The 18,022-nt window shown below is 44.4% G+C and overlaps 1 protein-coding gene across 1 annotated transcript in view; it reads left to right on the top strand.

Annotated features, from left to right (window-relative positions):
• PIP5K1C (phosphatidylinositol-4-phosphate 5-kinase type 1 gamma) overlaps positions 1-18,022 on the top strand; it is a 78,434-nt gene that overhangs the window by 33,894 nt on the left and 26,518 nt on the right. The window contains exons 3-9 of the mRNA XM_070931850.1: positions 1,756-1,848; positions 3,721-3,851; positions 4,374-4,491; positions 5,442-5,594; positions 6,656-6,955; positions 8,624-8,829; positions 14,193-14,276. Of these exons, the coding sequence (XP_070787951.1) occupies positions 1,756-1,848; positions 3,721-3,851; positions 4,374-4,491; positions 5,442-5,594; positions 6,656-6,955; positions 8,624-8,829; positions 14,193-14,276 (1,085 nt within the window). The remainder of the gene's footprint in view (positions 1-1,755; positions 1,849-3,720; positions 3,852-4,373; positions 4,492-5,441; positions 5,595-6,655; positions 6,956-8,623; positions 8,830-14,192; positions 14,277-18,022) is intronic.

Here is an 18,022-nt window from a genome sequence, read left to right as displayed (position 1 = left end):
GGGTACCCAAAAGGGAGAGATGGGGAGGGGAGATAGGGAGGTGGGGGGACTTGAAGAATTTGGGATTAAGTAACAAAAGGGATGCCTGAAACCTGTGCAAGGCTATTTCATTCCTTAATTTCCCAGCCATCCCCAAAAAGAAACCTTGATCCCAGCTACTTCTGGAGCAGGGCACACTAGATATGGCACTTGGGGCAAATTATGTTCTAATTTAGCAGTTTATAGGAACCCAGTCATTATGATTTTGAAGCCATAATTTAAGACTAAGGCTTTGTGGAGTTGGATTTAATAATCCATGATTTAGCCTAATATGAACCCAGCCATAGACTCATTGTTTTAATGTGAGATCAACCAGATCGTTGAGTTAGGATTGGCTGAGAAATTCTGGGAGTTGAAGTCCACGGGTCTTAAAGTTTAGAGACTCCTGCTATAGTCTATTTCAGGAGAGTAAAGTTAGGGCTTTCCTCTGGAGTCGTTTCTTAATCTGCTCTGCCTCACAAGGATGGCATCAGTCTTGCTCTCTGTGCTACTGAATGCAAAGCCTTCTGCCTGATGAACCCCTAGACGCACTTTGCTCCTGGCTCCATAGCAGATAATTATAACAAGAAGTACTCACCGTTATTTAGGAAGCAGCAAGAGCAGCACTCCTATAGAAAGTGCTGAAGCTGCCTTTTCCAGCCAAGCCATTTCTTATTTCCCCACTTGGAGTGTGGTGGCTTTATTAAACGATTGATTAAATGGCTTTTAAAGATTGCCAGCTGCTTTAAGACTATTATAAGGCCAGCCTGCTGGATGCAGAGTTTGGAAATACCATGAAATCCAACTGAAGAGAAGCATCCAGCATTTTCCTGTTGCAGTAGGTTACCGAGGACCTTAGGCTTTTTCCTTGGAGGAAGAATGGCTCATTGGACCCTCAGGCTTCCCGTTGTCCTTTCACCTGTCATAGGAACATGGTTTATTAGTCTTGCCTGGTATGGAGAAGGAGAACCAGCATATCCCGAAGATGTTTTTTTTCAAGAGGCAACTGGACTTTCTGATTTTTCTTTGAAGACATTTCGCTTCTCATCCAAGAAGCTTCTTCAGCTCTGACTGGATGGTGGGGAATGGAAGGATTTATACTCCTTGCAGACAGCTGGTCATTTACTCAGTGACTCTTTAAAAGAATGCAAATGACCAAGCAGTTCTGCAAGAAATCTAAATCCTTCCATTCCCTACCTTCCAGTTAGCTTCTTGGATGAGAAGCGAAACGTCTTCAAGGAAAAACAAAGTCCAGTTGCCTCTTGAAAAAAAGCACCTTTGGGACAACCATGACCTGGATGACTGAGAATCTCCATAGAGAACCAGGATAAATTTTTCTTTCTAAATAAATGGAAGCTGATCAGGAGATTTAGGGTAGAAGAAAACAGTTCCTCACACAGCACAGATTAGCTTGTGGGATTTGTAACTACAAGATGACGTGGTGGTCGCTAACATAGATGGCATAAAGAACAGGTCTACAAAAGGTTTTCAGCTTTAAAGAATCCGTGTTTTCTCCATACTGCGGCAGTGCAGAGGAACAATGGTGGCAGAAGGCTTGGCCTTAGACTCCTCTTTGTAAGCACTGAAAGGGATCAGCTTGACTCCTGTGAGAAATGAGATCTTAGAACTAAGATGAAACTTGGCCTAATCTAACAGAGCTTTTCAACGTTCCTTCTGTACCGACAATTAATATTCTGCACTTTTTCTCTGCTTGCTTTGATCTCCTTCCTTCTCCAGCCACCATCGCTGACAGGGCAGCCGGGAGCCAGCCAGGGAAAAAAGATAGGCCACCGAGGAGTTGACGCATCAGGGGAAACGACGTACAAGAAGGTCTGATCTCCTGGAGGGTGGATGTTCTGATGGGGAAATAAGAAGGAAAAAGTTGGAACTGACTCAGGCTCCTCCAGACTCTGCTTTATCCAAAAATTAACTATCCCTGCTTCTGGAGAGTCTTGGTATAAGATGGAGGAGGGCTGTGTGATTAAGCCCAAGGCTACTTTCCTGAGGCCTTTAAAATCCCCTCTGACTACAGTTGGAGGCAGGAGACATGAAAACTGAAGGAAAAGCCTTATATTAGAACTAAAACCTGGGTCTCCCTTTTTCTGGCCCAACAACTTCATCTCAACACCATATTGACTGTTTATGAAGTGTTGCTCCTAACCAGTGAAGAGTGGCTGATCTGTATGTTAATTTAATCTGTATGTAAATAAAATTTAATTAATAAAATAATAAAATAAATTTGTCCCAAAGGTGCTTTTTCCAAAAGGCAACTGGACTTCCTTGGTTTTTTCTATGAAAACGTTTTGCTTCTCAATCAATCAGAATAGCCTTGGTACTACAGTGGTTTAAAGCACCCTGTTATTAACACAGCTGCCTGCAATTTACTGCTGGTTCGAATCTCTCCAAGGCTCAGGGTTGACTCAGCCTTCCATCCTTTCTAAGGTAGGTTAAATGAGGACCCAGTTTGTGGGGGCAATAAGCTGACTTTGTATAAAATATACAAAAGTATGAAGGCTATTGCTGAGCACATTGTAAGCCGCCCTGAGTCTCCGGAGAAGGGCGGCATATAAATCAAATTAAAAAAAAAAAAAAATAGAGCTGGAAGAGACCTTGGAGGTCTTCTAGTCCAACCTCCTGCTCAAGCAGGATATCCTATACGAGTTCAGGCAAGCAGCTGTCCAGTCTCTTCTTAAAAGACCTCCAGTGATGAAGCTCCCACAATTTCTGAAGACAAGCTGCTCCACTGGTTAATTGTCCTCACTGTTAGAAAGTTTCTCCTTAACTCCAGGTTGCTTCTCCCCTTGATCAGTTTCCATCCATTGCTTCTTGCCTTGCCCTCTGGTGCTTTGGAAAATAAGTCGACCTCCTCTTCTTTGTAGTCTAGAGAACAGAAGGACCCCCTAGTCCTTCTTTTCTCTAGACTAGCCATACTCAATTCCTGCAACTGTTCTTCATATGTTTTAGTCTCCAGGCCTTTAATCATCTTAATTGCTCTTCTCTGCACTTTTTCCAAAGCTTCAACATCTTTTTTGTAATGTGACGAAAACTGGATGCAGTATTCCAGGTGTGGTCTTACTAAGGTATTGTAGAGCTGTACTAATAGTTCATGTGATTTTGATTCTATGCCACTGTTTATGCAACCAAAGATAGTATTAGCTTTTTTTGGCCGGCACCGCACACTGCTGGCTCATATCTAAGTGATCGTCCACTAGGACTTCAAGGTCCCTCTCACAGTTACTGTTTTTGAGGCAGGTTTTGCCTAATCTCTACTTGTACCTTTGGTTGTTTTTTGCCTAAGTGTAAAACCTTGCTTTTCTCCACCTTAAATTTCGTTCGTTGGATAGGGCCCATTGCTCAGTCTATCAAGATCCATTTGGATACCGAGTTAGTCTTCTGGGGTATTGGCTATTCCTGCCAGCTTAGTGTCATCTGCAAATTTGACGAGTTCCCCTTCTATTTCCTCAGCTAAATCATTTATGAAGATATTGAAGAGCACTTCTCATCCAAGAAGCTTCTTCAATTCTAACTTCAGTTAGAACTAAATACGTTCTTGGATGTGAACATTTTCAAAGGAAAAACCAAGAAAGTCCAGTTGCCTTTTGGAAAAAGCACCTTTGAGACAACCATGACCTGGATGAATTAGAATCTCTGTAGACATCTTAAGTTTACTCAACTCAACCTATTCTTTGTTGGCTGCCACAGACCACGTCAACCACGCTGAAGGGGGCAATCCAGCTGGGGATTGGCTATACGGTGGGAAACCTGAGCTCCAAGCCTGAGAGGGATGTTTTGATGCAAGATTTCTACGTAGTGGAGAGCATTTTCTTTCCCAGGTAATATCCTGCTATGGGAAGGGAGACTGGGCTACATGAAAAGGGAACTGAAGTTGGCCAAGAGAAAGTTCATTTTACTTATTTATTTATTAAATGTAATACGCCACCCATCTCCCCATCAAGCTGGCTGGCTGGCTGGCAGGAATTCTGGGAGTTGAAGTCCACAAGTCTTAAAGTTGCCAAGATTGGAGACCCCTGTTCTAAAGGGTGGGAATCATGCCCACCCTTTGTCTGGACCCTGCATGCCAGAATTCCTTGACTGATGGGGTCCACAGCATGTCCCTTCTATCGGTGCAAGTGGGGCAGGCCAATAATGGGGGGGAGGGGGGAAACAAACAGTTCCTTAGGTAAGCTCGAGTTACACCCTCCCCCCAAAAAACAACAAATAGCCAAAATGGAAGATCTTTATCTTACCAGTGGTAAAAGTGATGCATTTCATTATCAATTGTAGAAAAAGCAGAAATGAAAGTATGTGTCTTGTTCAATAGTGCAAGCATCTGTTTCTGTCTTCCCCAAATTTAGCGAAGGCAGTAATCTCACTCCAGCGCACCATTATCCTGACTTCAGGTTCAAAACATATGCACCCGTCGCTTTCCGCTATTTTCGAGAACTTTTTGGCATTCGTCCAGATGATTATTTGGTAAGATCTGCTCGTCTTTCTCATCCTTTGCAAATAAAAAAGCACAAGTAGTCCTCAACTTACGACCACAATTGAGCCCATCTGCTTGTCTTTCTCATCCTTTACAAATAAAAAAACACAAGTAGTCCTCGACTTATGACCACAATTGAGCCCAAAATTTTTATTGCTAAGCAAGGCAGTTGTTAAGTGAATTGCACCCCATTTTAAAATATTTTTTACTACAGTTAAGTGAATTTCTGCACTTGTTTAGTGAATCATGTGGTCGTTAAGCGAATCTGGCTCCCCCCTTTGACTTTGCCTATCAGAAACCAGCTGGGCAGGTTATAAATCATGATCGCACTACCCCATGATAGTGTAACTGTCATAAATACATGTCAGTTGCCCAGCACCCAAATTTTGATCGTGTGAACTGGGGGGATGCTGAAACAGCCGTAAGTGTGAAAATTGGTCCGAAGTCACTTTTTTCAGTGCAGTTGTAACTTTCAATGGTCACTAACCAATGGTTGTAAGTTAAGGACTACCTGAATTGGGGTTAGGATGCATTGCCCAGTAACCTATGGCAGAGTTCCCCAACCTTTCCAGGTTGGGGGAGGGGGTAAGGGGAGAGGGGATGATTTTGTGGGAGGAGCAGGCGCATGTGTGCGAGCGCCCACAATGTCCATGGCGATGCTCACACAAGTGGGGCCACAAGTACTCGCAACGAGGCTCGCGTGAGTGGGGCCGCAGATGCCCCTGATGAGACTTGCACGAGTGGGGCCATGCTCAGGCCGGCCACTCACGTGGCCCGGTGGGGATTAGGCCACAGCCCGGTAGTGGGCCGAGGCCCACAAGTTGGGGACCCCTGACCTATGGAGTGCATGGGTCAGGGCCTTTCAGATGGGATGGGCACGTGGGGAGAAGCCTACTGACTTTGTTTCCCACCTGTGGTTGAAATCTTCTTGCCTTCTCAGTATTCCTTGTGCAACGAGCCGCTGATCGAACTCTCCAATCCTGGGGCCAGTGGCTCCCTCTTCTATGTCACCAGCGACGATGAATTCATCATCAAGACTGTGATGCACAAAGAGGCAGAATTCCTCCAGAAACTTCTTCCGGGTTATTATATGGTGTGTATCCGACCCTGTTCCTTGTTGGCTTTTAAAAGTTTGGGAAATGTATCTCCATGAAAAGGAAGAACGGGCAAAGCCCACCATGGGTAGAACTGCCGTTTCCCCCATTAGGCCCGGTTGATGAAGATGAAACCAGTTTTCCAGAATTTAATCCCAAACCAGAAGAATAAACATTCAGAAAACCTCCAGATCATTCCAGGAACAGATGTATGAATTGGCCTGGCCCAGAATGTGAATTAAATGTTCTAGGATGTTCTGGCCCTGGAGTTGTATGAATAGGCAGCAAACACATGCATGTCAGTAACTAAATTTGGTGTATGCTGATCGTGAAACCAGGCAATGTACTGCAACTGTGAGGTGCTTTTCCTAGAAACAGGACTTTCAGCCTAGCCAGAGTCAGTTAATAATGAGATGGGCGGCATATAAATTTAATAAATAAATAGGAGTCCCAAAACTGCTTTTTCAAGAGGCAACTGGATTTTCTGGTTTTTCTTTGAAGACATTGCATTTCTCATCCAAGAAGCTTCTTCAGCACTGAGAAGAGATGAAGAAGTTTCTTGGATGAGAAGCGAAACCAGAAAGTCCAGATGCCTCTTGAAAAAGCACCTTTGGGACAACCATGACCTGGATGACTGAGAATGTCCGTAGACAAATGAATAGGAGCCAGTTTGATCTAGTAAATTAAGGTGTTAGACTAGAAACCAGGAGACTGTGAGTTCTAGTCCCGCTTTAGGCATGAAAGACGGCTGGGTGACTTTGGACCAGATCCTCTTTCCCAGCCCACCTCACAAGAGTTGTTGTGGGGAAAATAGGAGAAGGAAGGAATATTAGGTATGTTTGCTGCCCTGAGTTACTTGTAATAATAAAAGTAGGATAAATATCTAATAAAAAGGGAACCTCAGAAGACCTATAAATAGGGGTGGAAGATGTTGAAGGATGTAGTTTCTTTTCCAGGAGGAGCCCTAATTACCTCAAGTGCAAAGTCGGATGCTCGAAGGCATACAGATCAGGTCTTAATGCCCAGCATATTCTATGTCCCTTTTAAAATCTCCCCCCAGAACCTGAACCAGAATCCACGGACGTTGCTGCCAAAGTTCTACGGTCTCTACTGCGTCCAATCCGGGGGCAAAAACATCCGTGTGGTGGTGATGAATAACATCCTGCCCCGGGTGGTGAAGATGCACCTGAAATACGACCTCAAAGGCTCCACCTACAAACGCCGGGCGTCCAAGAAAGAGAAAGAAAAGTCAAGCCCCACCTACAAAGATTTGGACTTCATGCAGGATATGCCCGAGGGCATCATGCTGGACATAGACACGTTCAGCGCTCTGGTGAAGACACTGCAGAGGGACTGTTTGGTAAGTCCAAAGAGGTGACCGGCTATCCTGAGCTCAGAGTAATCTATTGTTAACAACCCAGCAAGGAGGAGAGAGAAACACAGGTAGTCCTTGACTTACAGCAGTTCATTTAGTGACTGTTTGAAGTTACGCCACTGGAAAAAGCGACTTATGACCGTTTGTCACACTTATGACTGTTGCAGCATCTGCATGGTCATCTGATCAAAATTCAGACACTTGGCTACTAGTTTATATTTATGACATTTGCAATTTCCCAGGGTCATGGGATCTCCTTTTGCGACCTTCTGACAAGCAAAGTCAATGGGGAAATAAGATTCACTTAACAACCTCGTTACTAGCCTGATAACTGCAGTGATTTACTTAAATGTGGCAAGAAAGGTTGTAATTGGAGCAAGACTTATTTAACAAATGTCTCACTTAACAACAGAAATCTGGGGTCAATTGTGGTCGTACGTTGGAAACTCACTTCCCATTATTCAGGATACTGCTTATAAGCACTATATGCTTAGAGCTCGAAACGTTGTTAGAGACCCCACACACCCCCTTCACAGACTGTTTCTGTTGCTCCCCTCTGGGAGGAGGTTTTGAAGTATTTCTAGCAGGACTACCAGATTCTGTAACAGCTTTGTTCCCTAGGTTCCCTGGTGAACTCATAGGATTCTTTTTTTTCGCCATATAGACAGTCTGTCACAGAAGTGAGTACACCCCCTCACATTTTGTAAATATTTAAGTACATCTTTTCATGTGACAACACTGAAGAAATGACATTACTTTACAATGTAAAGTAGAGAGTATACAGCTTGTATAACAGTGTAAATGTGCGTCCCTCAAAATAACGCAACACACAGCCATTAACGTCTAAACTGCTCACTTTTGTTGCCAGCAGTTTAGACATTAATGGCTGTGTGTTGCGTTATTTTGAGAGGACTGCACATTTACACTGTTATACAAGCTGTATAATCACTATATCGTAGCCAAGTGTCATTTCTTCAGTTTTTGTCACATGAAAAGTTTTTCAGTTTTGTCACATGAAAAGATATACTTAAATATTTACAAAATGTGAGGGGGTGTACTCACTTCTGTGACATACATCTGAATTAGACTGTGTTGTTTCTGTGTCGGGTGAAATGCTCCCGGTTCGGACCGGATTGCCCGATCCGGTAGCCATGGCGGCGGATGGTTCGGAGAACTGTAGCAAAAATCCCTCCCCCCCTCATGCCCAGCTGAGCTGCACGATCATCAGAGGCTTTTTTTAAAACTTTTAAAAGCATTTTTTCTAAAACCTCTTCAGCTGAAGAGGTTGTAGAAAAAATGCTTTTAAAAGTAAAAAAAAAAAAAAAAAGTTGGCCACGCCTACCCAGTCACATTACCCCCCACCAAGCCACACCCACAGAACAGGTAGCAACAAATTTTACATTTCACCACTGTTCTGTGTGTACCTACAGAACAGGTATATGCCTAATTTTGTATTTATTTATGTTTATGTAATGGTGACTCTTTGAGAGCTGTATGCAACGCAATTTCATTTTAATGTACGCCGATTAGTGTACATTCAAAGTGACAATAAAGTTATTCTAAGTCTTAAGTTCTAAGAGCTGTTCACCTAGCAAGTGTTAGCCCCTCCCTGGCTTTTAATGTAGCTTCTCCTTTTTCTCCCATAACCTTCAGGTGCTGGAGAGTTTCAAAATCATGGACTACAGCCTGCTCCTTGGGGTGCACAACATAGACCAGCTGGAACGGGAACGACAGGTTGACGGTGCCCAAAGCATGTCTGATGAAAAACGCCCCGTGGGACAGAAGGCTCTCTATTCCACCGCCATGGAGTCGATCCAGGGCGGGGCTGCTCGAGGGGAACCCATTGACACGGATGACACGTAAGTCACACAGGCGGTTTTGAGTAAGAGGTAGTCCTCCACTTACAACTGTTCATTTAGTGATCATTCGAAGCTACAACGGCACTGGAAAAAGTGACTTACGACAACTTTTCACACTTGATCATTTCAGCATCCCCCTGGTCACATGATTTACATTTGAATGCTTGATAACTGACTCGCATTTATGACGGCGGCAGTGTCCCGGAGTCATGTGATCCCCTTTTTGCGACCTTCTGACAAGCAAAATCAACGAGGAAACCAGATTTCACTTAACTGTGTTACTACAACTGCAGTGATTCACTTAACAAATGGGGCAAGAAAAGTCATAAAATGGGGCAAATCCCCTCACTAGGGGAAAATTTGTAGCCAAGGAGGGTATGATCAAAAATGACAGGATGGTGACCACAATCCAGAGCCTTGGTGGCGCAGCAGACTAAAGTGCTGTTAAGTAGCACCAGCTGCCTGCAATTACTGCAAGTTCAAATCTCACCAGGTTCAAGGTTGACTCAGCCTTCCATCCTTTCGAGGTAGGTAAAATGAGGACCCGGATTGTGGGGGCAATAAGCTGACTTTGTATAAAAAAGAACACCACTCAGGGGGGCCCAAAAAGCCCTACTAAGCAGGTATATACAAAAGTAGGAAGGCTATTGCTTAACGCATTGTAAACCGCCCTGAGTCTCCGGAGAAGGGCGGCATATAAATCGAACCAATAAATAAATAAACAAATAAATCCTGCAGTTGAAGCTCCACTTGGTTTTTTATGTTTTATGTACGGTATATAAAAAAACAGAGCTTTTGCCACACCATCCCATCCACCATCATGACTCTCTATAACCTGTGGAAACCCCCGAAATTGAGAATGCAGATCACTGTCCCAGGCTAATGTCTTTTTTGCCTCAGGCTGAAAAGATGGTTCCTTGGATTGGTAAGGCTTTATATATATATATCTTAAATTGGTCTTGATTCCTGGTAATTGCCCGGACAAGCTCCTCCAGTTTTCTTGGCACCATTTTCGGAAGTGGTTTGCCATTGTCACCTCCACCCTAGGGTGGAAAGCAAGTTGACTGGGTGCCTAAGATGGAACTAGAACTCATAGTCACCCAGTTTCTAAACCCCGTGCTTTTAAACACTACGTCAAACTGATTCTTCTGCCAATAGCTTATTCTGCTTCTTTTCTGCCCTTCTGGGAACAGTTGGGCCCTCCAGATGGGCTAGGTCAGGGGTGTCAAACTGGATTTCTTTGAGGGATGGATCAGCATTGTAGTTCTCCTTTGTGGGCTAGCCGGGGGAGGGTGGTCACGGGATGGACACCTCCTGCAACACCCTGCCGGCCAAAACGGGGCACAGGAGGGCCTCACACGGTCCCCCCGCACCCCGTTTTCAGAGTGGATGCCTCCAGCAGCATCCTGCTGACCAAAATGGAGTGGGGGGGGTCATATACCCCACTATTACCCCTTTTTGGCTGGCAGAGTACTGCAGGTGACCGCCCAGGCCAAAAACAGGGGGCCACGCGCGGCCCCCCTGTGCCCCGTTTTGCCTGCCAGAGGCACCGCGGGCTGGTGCTTTGCGATTTCTAGATCGGCCCCGCAGGCCAGATTTAAGCCACCCTGTGGGCTGAATCCGGCCTGTGGGCCTTGAGTTTGACACCCCTGAGCTAGGTGTTTCTAATAAAAAGATGTTAATTCCCTGTAGACAGAGGAATGTGTGAATGTATAACAGTGATGGAGGGCTAACATAGTATTTATACGGTCATCTCTTTATGCTTTTGCCAGCTTCTAGGGGGAGGAGGGGAGAAATCTTCAGCCATGCTCAAAGCCTGGCATCTAAATCTCTTTTTTGGGAGGGGAGGGGGGTACGATTGTGTTTAAATGCCCTTCCTTGACTTCCCTTTTCTCCCTCTCGGAGCTTTTTCGGGGTGCCTGGAGAGAGAGAGGATCGTCTCCCAACTCAAATGCTAAAGAGAGATTTCAGAACATGAGGCATATTGGAGAATGCAATTTGGAACAGCTGAAACCACTGGAAAATTGCCAGCTCCCATTGCCGTAAATGAGAGGCCATTGTGTTGAATGCTCATCAGCATTTAATTCTTCGCAGTGATTCAGCCAATTCTTTGCAGTGACAGATTTAGGTGTCGCTCAGATCCCCAGTCGCAGCTAAATCTGTCTCTGTAAAGAATTAGCCTAACATATTACACCCTCGGTAAATGAGCGCGAGTCCAAATCGGGGATGCATAGTGTGATCTTCCTCCCCAGGGACTGCAATGCCTGGGGATGATGGGAGTTGTAAGACCATAGGTAGTCCTCGACTTATGACCACGTGACAATTGCTGAGCAATGCGGTCATTAAGTGAGTTGTGCCCAATGTTACAATGTCTTTTGCTGCAGTCGTTAAGCAAATCACCCCGGTCGTTAAGCAAATCATTTGATTTGGATGCTTGGCAACTGGCATATATTTATTTATTTAATTTTATTTTTCATATTTTTAAACTGCCCATCTCCCTCATGCAGGGGCTCTGGGCGGTACAACAGTCCTCAGCGTATGACCACAGTTGAGCCCAAAATTTATGTTGCTACATGAGAAATTTGTTAAGTGAATTTTGCCCCATTTTACAACTTTTCTTGCCGCATATGTTAAGTGAATCACTCTAGTTGCTAAATTAGTAGCACGGTTGTTAAGTGAATCTGGTTTTTCCGTTGGCATTGCTTGTCAGAAGGTTGAAAAAGGGGGATCACATGCAACCCCATGACACTGCAAACGTCATAAATACAAGCCAGTTGCCAAACGTCTGAATTTTGATCACGTGACCACAGGGATGCTGTAACGGTCATAAGTGTGAAAAATGGTCCTACGTCACTTTTTTCAGTGCCATTGTAACTTCGAACGGCCGTTAGCTGAATTGTTGTAAATCAAGGACTACCTGTATATAATAAAATATTCAAATATAAAAACAGTATATTAAAGTGAAAAATGTAAAAGAGGCAAGGATGATTTAACACTGTTAAAATTAATTGAAAGTAGGAAGGAAGGCTTTTAGGGCATCAATGATGGCAAACGTATGGCACACGTGCCAGAGATGGCACACAGACCCCTATCTGTGGGCACGCGTGCCATCGCCAGCTGCTCTTCTGGTTTCCGGCATGGATGTGTGAGCCGGCCAGCTGGTCTTCACGGGCGCCAGAGCACCGGAAAATGGCCTGAAAACACGCCCAAAAAAGGCCAAAAAGAGGCCGTTTTTCAGGTTGTTTTTCAGGCTGTTTCGGGCCCGAAAAACAGCCAAAAAACAGGCATGTGTGTGCCAGCCAGCTACTCTTCAGATTTCCGGTGGTTCAACGCGCACACATGCATGCACGTTCCGGTTTGGGCACTTGGTGCTGAAAAGATTCGCCATCATTGCTCTAGGGCTAGGCTCTCCACAAGAGGCCACGTAGCCATGGGGTTTTCTTTGCCATTAGTAACTTTTATTGGTTTATCAAAATATAAAATACAAAGAGAAATTCAGGAAGAGTGGGTGGGTGGGGGGAAATATACGGTGATAAGAGGGAAAGAGAAATAGCCATGTTTTGACTCCTTTTTGGAAGGCCAGGAATGGGGGGGGGCTCATTGTGGGGGGGTGGAGATTATTCCACAGGGTGAGGGCAATGGCAGAGAAGACTGTCATTTATAGTGGTTGCAGCATCTTGGGAACAAGGGATCTCCATTTGTGACCATCCCAGTTGGCTTCCAACGATCAAAGTGAATGAACGAAGCTGCGTTCGGCTTAACAACTGTGGCAAAAATCGGTCACGGTCACATGATGACTCAATTAACAACCGCATCGCTTAGTGGCAGACATTCAAGTCCCAATTGTGATTGTAAGTCCAGAATTACCCCTCTCACAACAGTGACTCTGGGCAGCATGCAAAGTTGAAAACCAGCAATTACAAAACAGAATACGGTCTGTCCTGGCAGAATTGTTCGTGCATAGTTTCATCATCACAACAATTTCTTAGTACATTCAGTGGGATTTTTTTTTAAAGCAAAGAAAATGATTCAGAACTGATTTATAAACACTCTCTTACTCTTATTTATTGATACACGCAATTACAAAATGTCTCTGCGTGTCACACATGCAGATCAAAAATGTGCCCTTGCATTATTCCATGGATGGACTGGTCTGTGTAGATTTTTGTAATAATTGCTCCCTTGGATTTAATTATACTTGATCGTGTGTGGGAGAGTGAGGAGAAGAAAGTAAGAGTGTATGTGCCTCTTGAGGCAATTCACACAGTTGGGAGACCATTTTAAGCATGCCTTAGAAACCCATTGTGTTTAGAGGAGTAGGAACGGCATTGCACCAGTGGTGAAATCTAAAATTTTTTGCCACCGGTTCTGTGGGCGTGGCTTGTTGGGAGGTCATGTGACTGGGTGGGCATGGCCAACTCAGCGTCACTCACATCAAGGGGCTCCTCACCGGCCCCTCCCCTCCCAGCCACTTCTTGTCACGAATGGCAGGAAAATGGGAAGGGGAATATTCCTGCCTACCATCCTTCCCTCAGTCTGTGCTGAGATTGAGAAATGGACGACAGGCAAGAAAATCCCCTTCCCCATTTTCCTGCCTTTCACGAAAAACGGCTCCATTCCAGCTGCTCCCCCCGTCCCTCTCCCTCCTGGTGACTACTTAAAGGGACAGGCTGCAATAGCTCCGCTCTGAGTGGAGGGAGAAAAGTCAGCATTCTCTCTGCTGCATTTAACGTTGAATTCTGCGGAATATCAAGCGGCCGGAAGAGGTGGACGGCGACTGGCCGGAAGTGGGTGGGGCCAACGAGGGGTGATTACTACCGGTTCGGCGAACCAATGCCAATAATCCCTAGCGATTCACCCAGACCAGTCCGAACCGGTCGGATTTCACCCCTGCATTGCACCCATTACCATTTATTTGTAACCTGCCTTTGTTATTTTTACAAATAGAATAGAATAGAATAACAGAGTTGGAAGGGACCTTGGAGGTCTTCATAGTCCAACCCCCTGCTTAGGCAGGAAATCCTACACCATTTCAGATAAATGGTTATCCAACCTCTTCTTAAAAACTTCCAGTGTTGGAGCACTCACAACTTCTGGAGGCAAGTTGTTCCACTGATTAATTAATAACTCAAGGTGGCAAACACAGCCAACACACCTTCCTCCTTCAATACACATTTCCCCCACAAAAGTCCTTAGGCAGGACTGGAACTCACCATCTCCTGGTGATTGGCCCAAAGTCACCCCAGCCGGCTTTCATGGCTAGAATTCACGTCTCCCGCTTTCTAGTCTTGACAACTAGACCAAAGTGGCTCTTACTTTAACTAAGCAAGTAGATATTAACTCTCTCTCCTTTGTGCTTTCAGAATGGGGGGAATTCCAGCAGTGAATGGCAAAGGAGAGCGTCTGCTACTGCATGTTGGGATCATCGATATCCTCCAGTCCTACAGGTTGGCGCTATCCCTGTTCCACTTTGAGAGCTCAGGACATTTTCTTTCTTTCTTTCTTTCTTTCTTTCTTTCTTTCTTTCTTTCTTTCTTTCTTTCTTTCTTTCTTTCTTTCTTTCTTTCTTTCTTTCCTTCTTTCCTTCCTTCCTTCCTTCCTTCCTTCCTTCCTTCCTTCCTTCTCTTTCCTCCCTCCCTCCCTCCCTCCTTCCTTCTCTTTCTTCCTTCCTTCCCTTTCTTTCTTTCTTTCTTTCTTTCTTTCTTTCTTTCTTTCTTTCTTTCTTTCTTTCTTTCTTTCCTCCCTCCCTCCCTCCCTCCTTCCTCTTTCCTTCCTTCCTTCCTTTTCTTCCTTCCTTTCTTCCTTTCTTTCTTTCCTTACTCCCTCACTCCCTCCTTCCTTCCTTTCTTTCCTTCCTCCCTCCCTCCCTCCTTCTCTTTCCTTCCTTCCTTCCTTCCTTCCTTCCTTCCTTCCTTCCTTCCTTCCTTCCTTCCTTCCTTCCTTCCTTTTTATATGCCGTCCATCTTGCTGACCTTAGTAAGTCTCATGAGATGTGTAACTTTCTGAGTTTCTGACTATTTATTTTATAAACAGTTGAAATATCTATTTGAACAAGAACATTTATTTATTGATTGATTGATTGATTGATTGATTGATTGATTGATTGATTGATTCGATTTATATGCCGCCCTTTCTCCAGAGACTCAGGGCGGCTTACAATACGTTAAGCAATAGCCTTCATACTTTTGTATATACCTGCTTAGTAGGGCTTTTGCCCCCCGCCCCCTCAGCGGTGTTCTTTTTTATACAAAGTCAGTTTATTGCCCCCACAATCCGGGTCCTCATTTTACTTACCTCGAAAGGATGGAAGGCTGAGTCAACCTTATTAGAGGTGGTCCTTGACTAATAATGGTTCGTTTAGTGATTGTTTAAAGTTTCAGTGGCTCTGGAAAAAAATGACATCCCGTCCTCATCCTTACAAGCGTTGCAGCATCCCCATGGTCACATGATCAAAATTCGGGCCCTCTAACTGGCATGTCTTTATGATGGCGGCAGTGTCCTAGGGTCATGTGGTCACCTTTGGCAGCTTTCCTAGCTGACATACGATTCACACAGGCTTTCTTTCTGCAATGAGTTTTAATGCCAAAAAATAGATGTTTAAATACAGAATCCGAAGAAGAGAGAATTTGAAAAATCAAGGTAGAAACTCTTTAGCTTTTGTTTATCACAGGTAGTCCTTGACTTGCAACCATTCATTTAGTGCCCATTCAAAATTACAGCGATAGTGAAAAAAGTGTCTTATGACCGTTTTTCATTCTTAAAACCATTGCAGCATCCATCCCATGGCCGGCCCTGGGATCAGAATTTGGCAGTTGGCATGTATTTATGACAGTTGCAATATCCCGGGATCATGTGATCACCTTCTGTGATGGGGAAGTCAGATTCACTTTACAACCGTGTTACTAACTTCACAACTGCAGCGATTCAGTTAATCTGTGGCAAGAAAGGTTGTAAAATGGGGCAAGGCTCACTTAACAACTGCCTCGCTTAGCAACAGGAATGTTGAGCTCAACTGTGGTCGTCAGTCAAGGACCATCTAGAGTCTTTTTGAATCTTTTGAGTCTCTTTATTCTTTTCTATCAGGCACATTGTAAGAGACCCTGTTGAGTGAACTAGCTCTTTTTCTTTCCTTTTACACAATAGAATAACGTATTGCATTCCATCAAGCAATTTCCAATTTATCCAAACCCAGACATTATTACAATTTTGTTCCCTGTTTGGAAGGGAGGCTTGAGGGACAAATTGTTTTCTTCTGATGTCTGGAACGTTGCATCGTTTTCCTTAATGCCATCATCCATCAAAAGGAGCCTTTGGGGTTTTTGATCACTGGGTCTCCTTTCCAACATCCTCTTAGCTATTCTATGATTAGCCTTTGATGCAAAGTCACTCGTCTGGAAGGGAATGTTCTTGCCGTGACTTTTCATTAGTCATGTTTGCAAAACTGCCGGCCATTCTTTTCCAGTCAATCATTAGTCATCTAGCACCAGTTAATCATAATAGAGGCTGGAATTTGCATCGTTAACTCATGATAGTTGTAAAATCAAAGCACCCACATGACTGTGTCCAATTTTATGACTTTCTTGCAGCAGTCGTTCAATGAACACAGTGGCCGTTAAGGGAGCACCATGGTTGTTAATTGAATCTCTTTATTGCCGCCAGTAGCCTCCCATCGAGCAGTACGCTCCCACAGAGAGGGGCTCCTCAGGGTTCCGTCGGCCAAACAATGTCGGCTGGCGGCCCCCAGGGGGAGAGCCTTCTCTGTGGGGGCACCGACCCTCTGGAACGAGCTGCCCCCGGAGATACGGCGGATCCCGGATCTGCGCACTTTCCGCCGTGCCTTAAAGATGTTTTTGTTTCATCAAGCTGGGCTGACCTGACCATATTTTTTAAGTTGTTTTAATTTTAAATTGCTAAATTATGGGTTTTTTAATATGGGGGGTGTTTTAACAGTGGGCCAAATTAATTTAATTGGTTTTTAATATTGTTTTAATTTTTGTATTTTCTGTATTTTATCTGCTGGCTGTTCACCACCCCGAGTCCTTTGGGAGAAGGGCGGTATAGAAAATAAATAATAATAGTAGAAGTAATCATCATCATCATCATCATCAATGTATTTCTATGGGTGCTTTTTGGCGGAAGTGGGCCAAAAAGGCGTAAATCAGCAGAAAAAGGTCATAAATCATGGTTACATGACTGCGGAACACTGCGACCGGCCATTAAGTTGAGCCAGTTGCCAAGTTGAAATGCGGTCATGTGACTTCAGGGGATGTGCAGCCATTGGTACTCCAGAACTGGTTGTAAGTCAAGGACTACCAGTAAGAGCCGGATTCCACTCAAAATATGGAAAGTTTGACTAAGCTCTGTATTTCTTTCTATATTTCCTCTCATGGTAGTCCATGGTTGTTGTTGATGTTGTCCACTCTCCAAGTTGTGTTTGACTCTTCATGGTCCATAACATAGCCATGTTATCTCCCACTGTTATTTATTTATTTATTATTTTATTTATTAGTTCGATTTATATGCCGCCCTTCTCCGGAGACTTAGGGCGGCCAACAATGCGTTAAGCAATAGCCTTCATACTTTTGTATATACCTGCTTAGTAGGACTTTTGGCCCCCCATAAGCGGTGTTCTTTTTATACAAAGTCAGCTTATTGCCCCCCACAATCTGGGTCCTCATTTTACCTACCTCGGAAGGATGGAAGGCTGAGTCAACCTTGAGCCTGGTTATATCCTCCTATCCAAAAGAATGGGGCGGCAGAGGATGAGATGGTTAGAGCGGGTCATCGACACAATGAACATGAATTTGGCCCCTCTGTTCTCCACTGTTTGAGTCTGCCCAAATTCATGTTCATTGTGTCGATGTCCCTCCCTAACCATCTCATCCTCTGCCGTCCCCTTCTTTTGACTTCCATCTTTCCCGACATCCGAGCCTTTTCCATAGGGTTGTCGAAATACAGGTAGTCCTCAACTTACGATCACAGTTGAGCCCCCAAAAATTATGTTGCTAAGTGAGAAAATTTGTAAAATGAGTTTTGACCCATTTTACGACTTTTCTTGACACAATTTGTTAAGTGAATCACTGTAGCTGTTAAGGTAGCATCACGGTTGTTAAGTGAATCTGGTTTCCCCATTGCTTGTCAGAAGGTTGCAAAAGGAGGATCACGTGACTCCGGGACACTGCAACCGTCATAA

The sequence above is a fragment of the Pituophis catenifer genome, unplaced genomic scaffold (genome assembly GCF_029215685.1).
Source record: "Pituophis catenifer annectens isolate HBS135680 unplaced genomic scaffold, rPitCat1.0.hap2 SCAF_1, whole genome shotgun sequence".
Classification (NCBI taxonomy): Eukaryota; Metazoa; Chordata; class Lepidosauria; order Squamata; family Colubridae; genus Pituophis; species Pituophis catenifer.
Note: the sequence above shows the minus strand (reverse complement) of the source record. Positions and strands in the feature narration are given on the sequence as shown.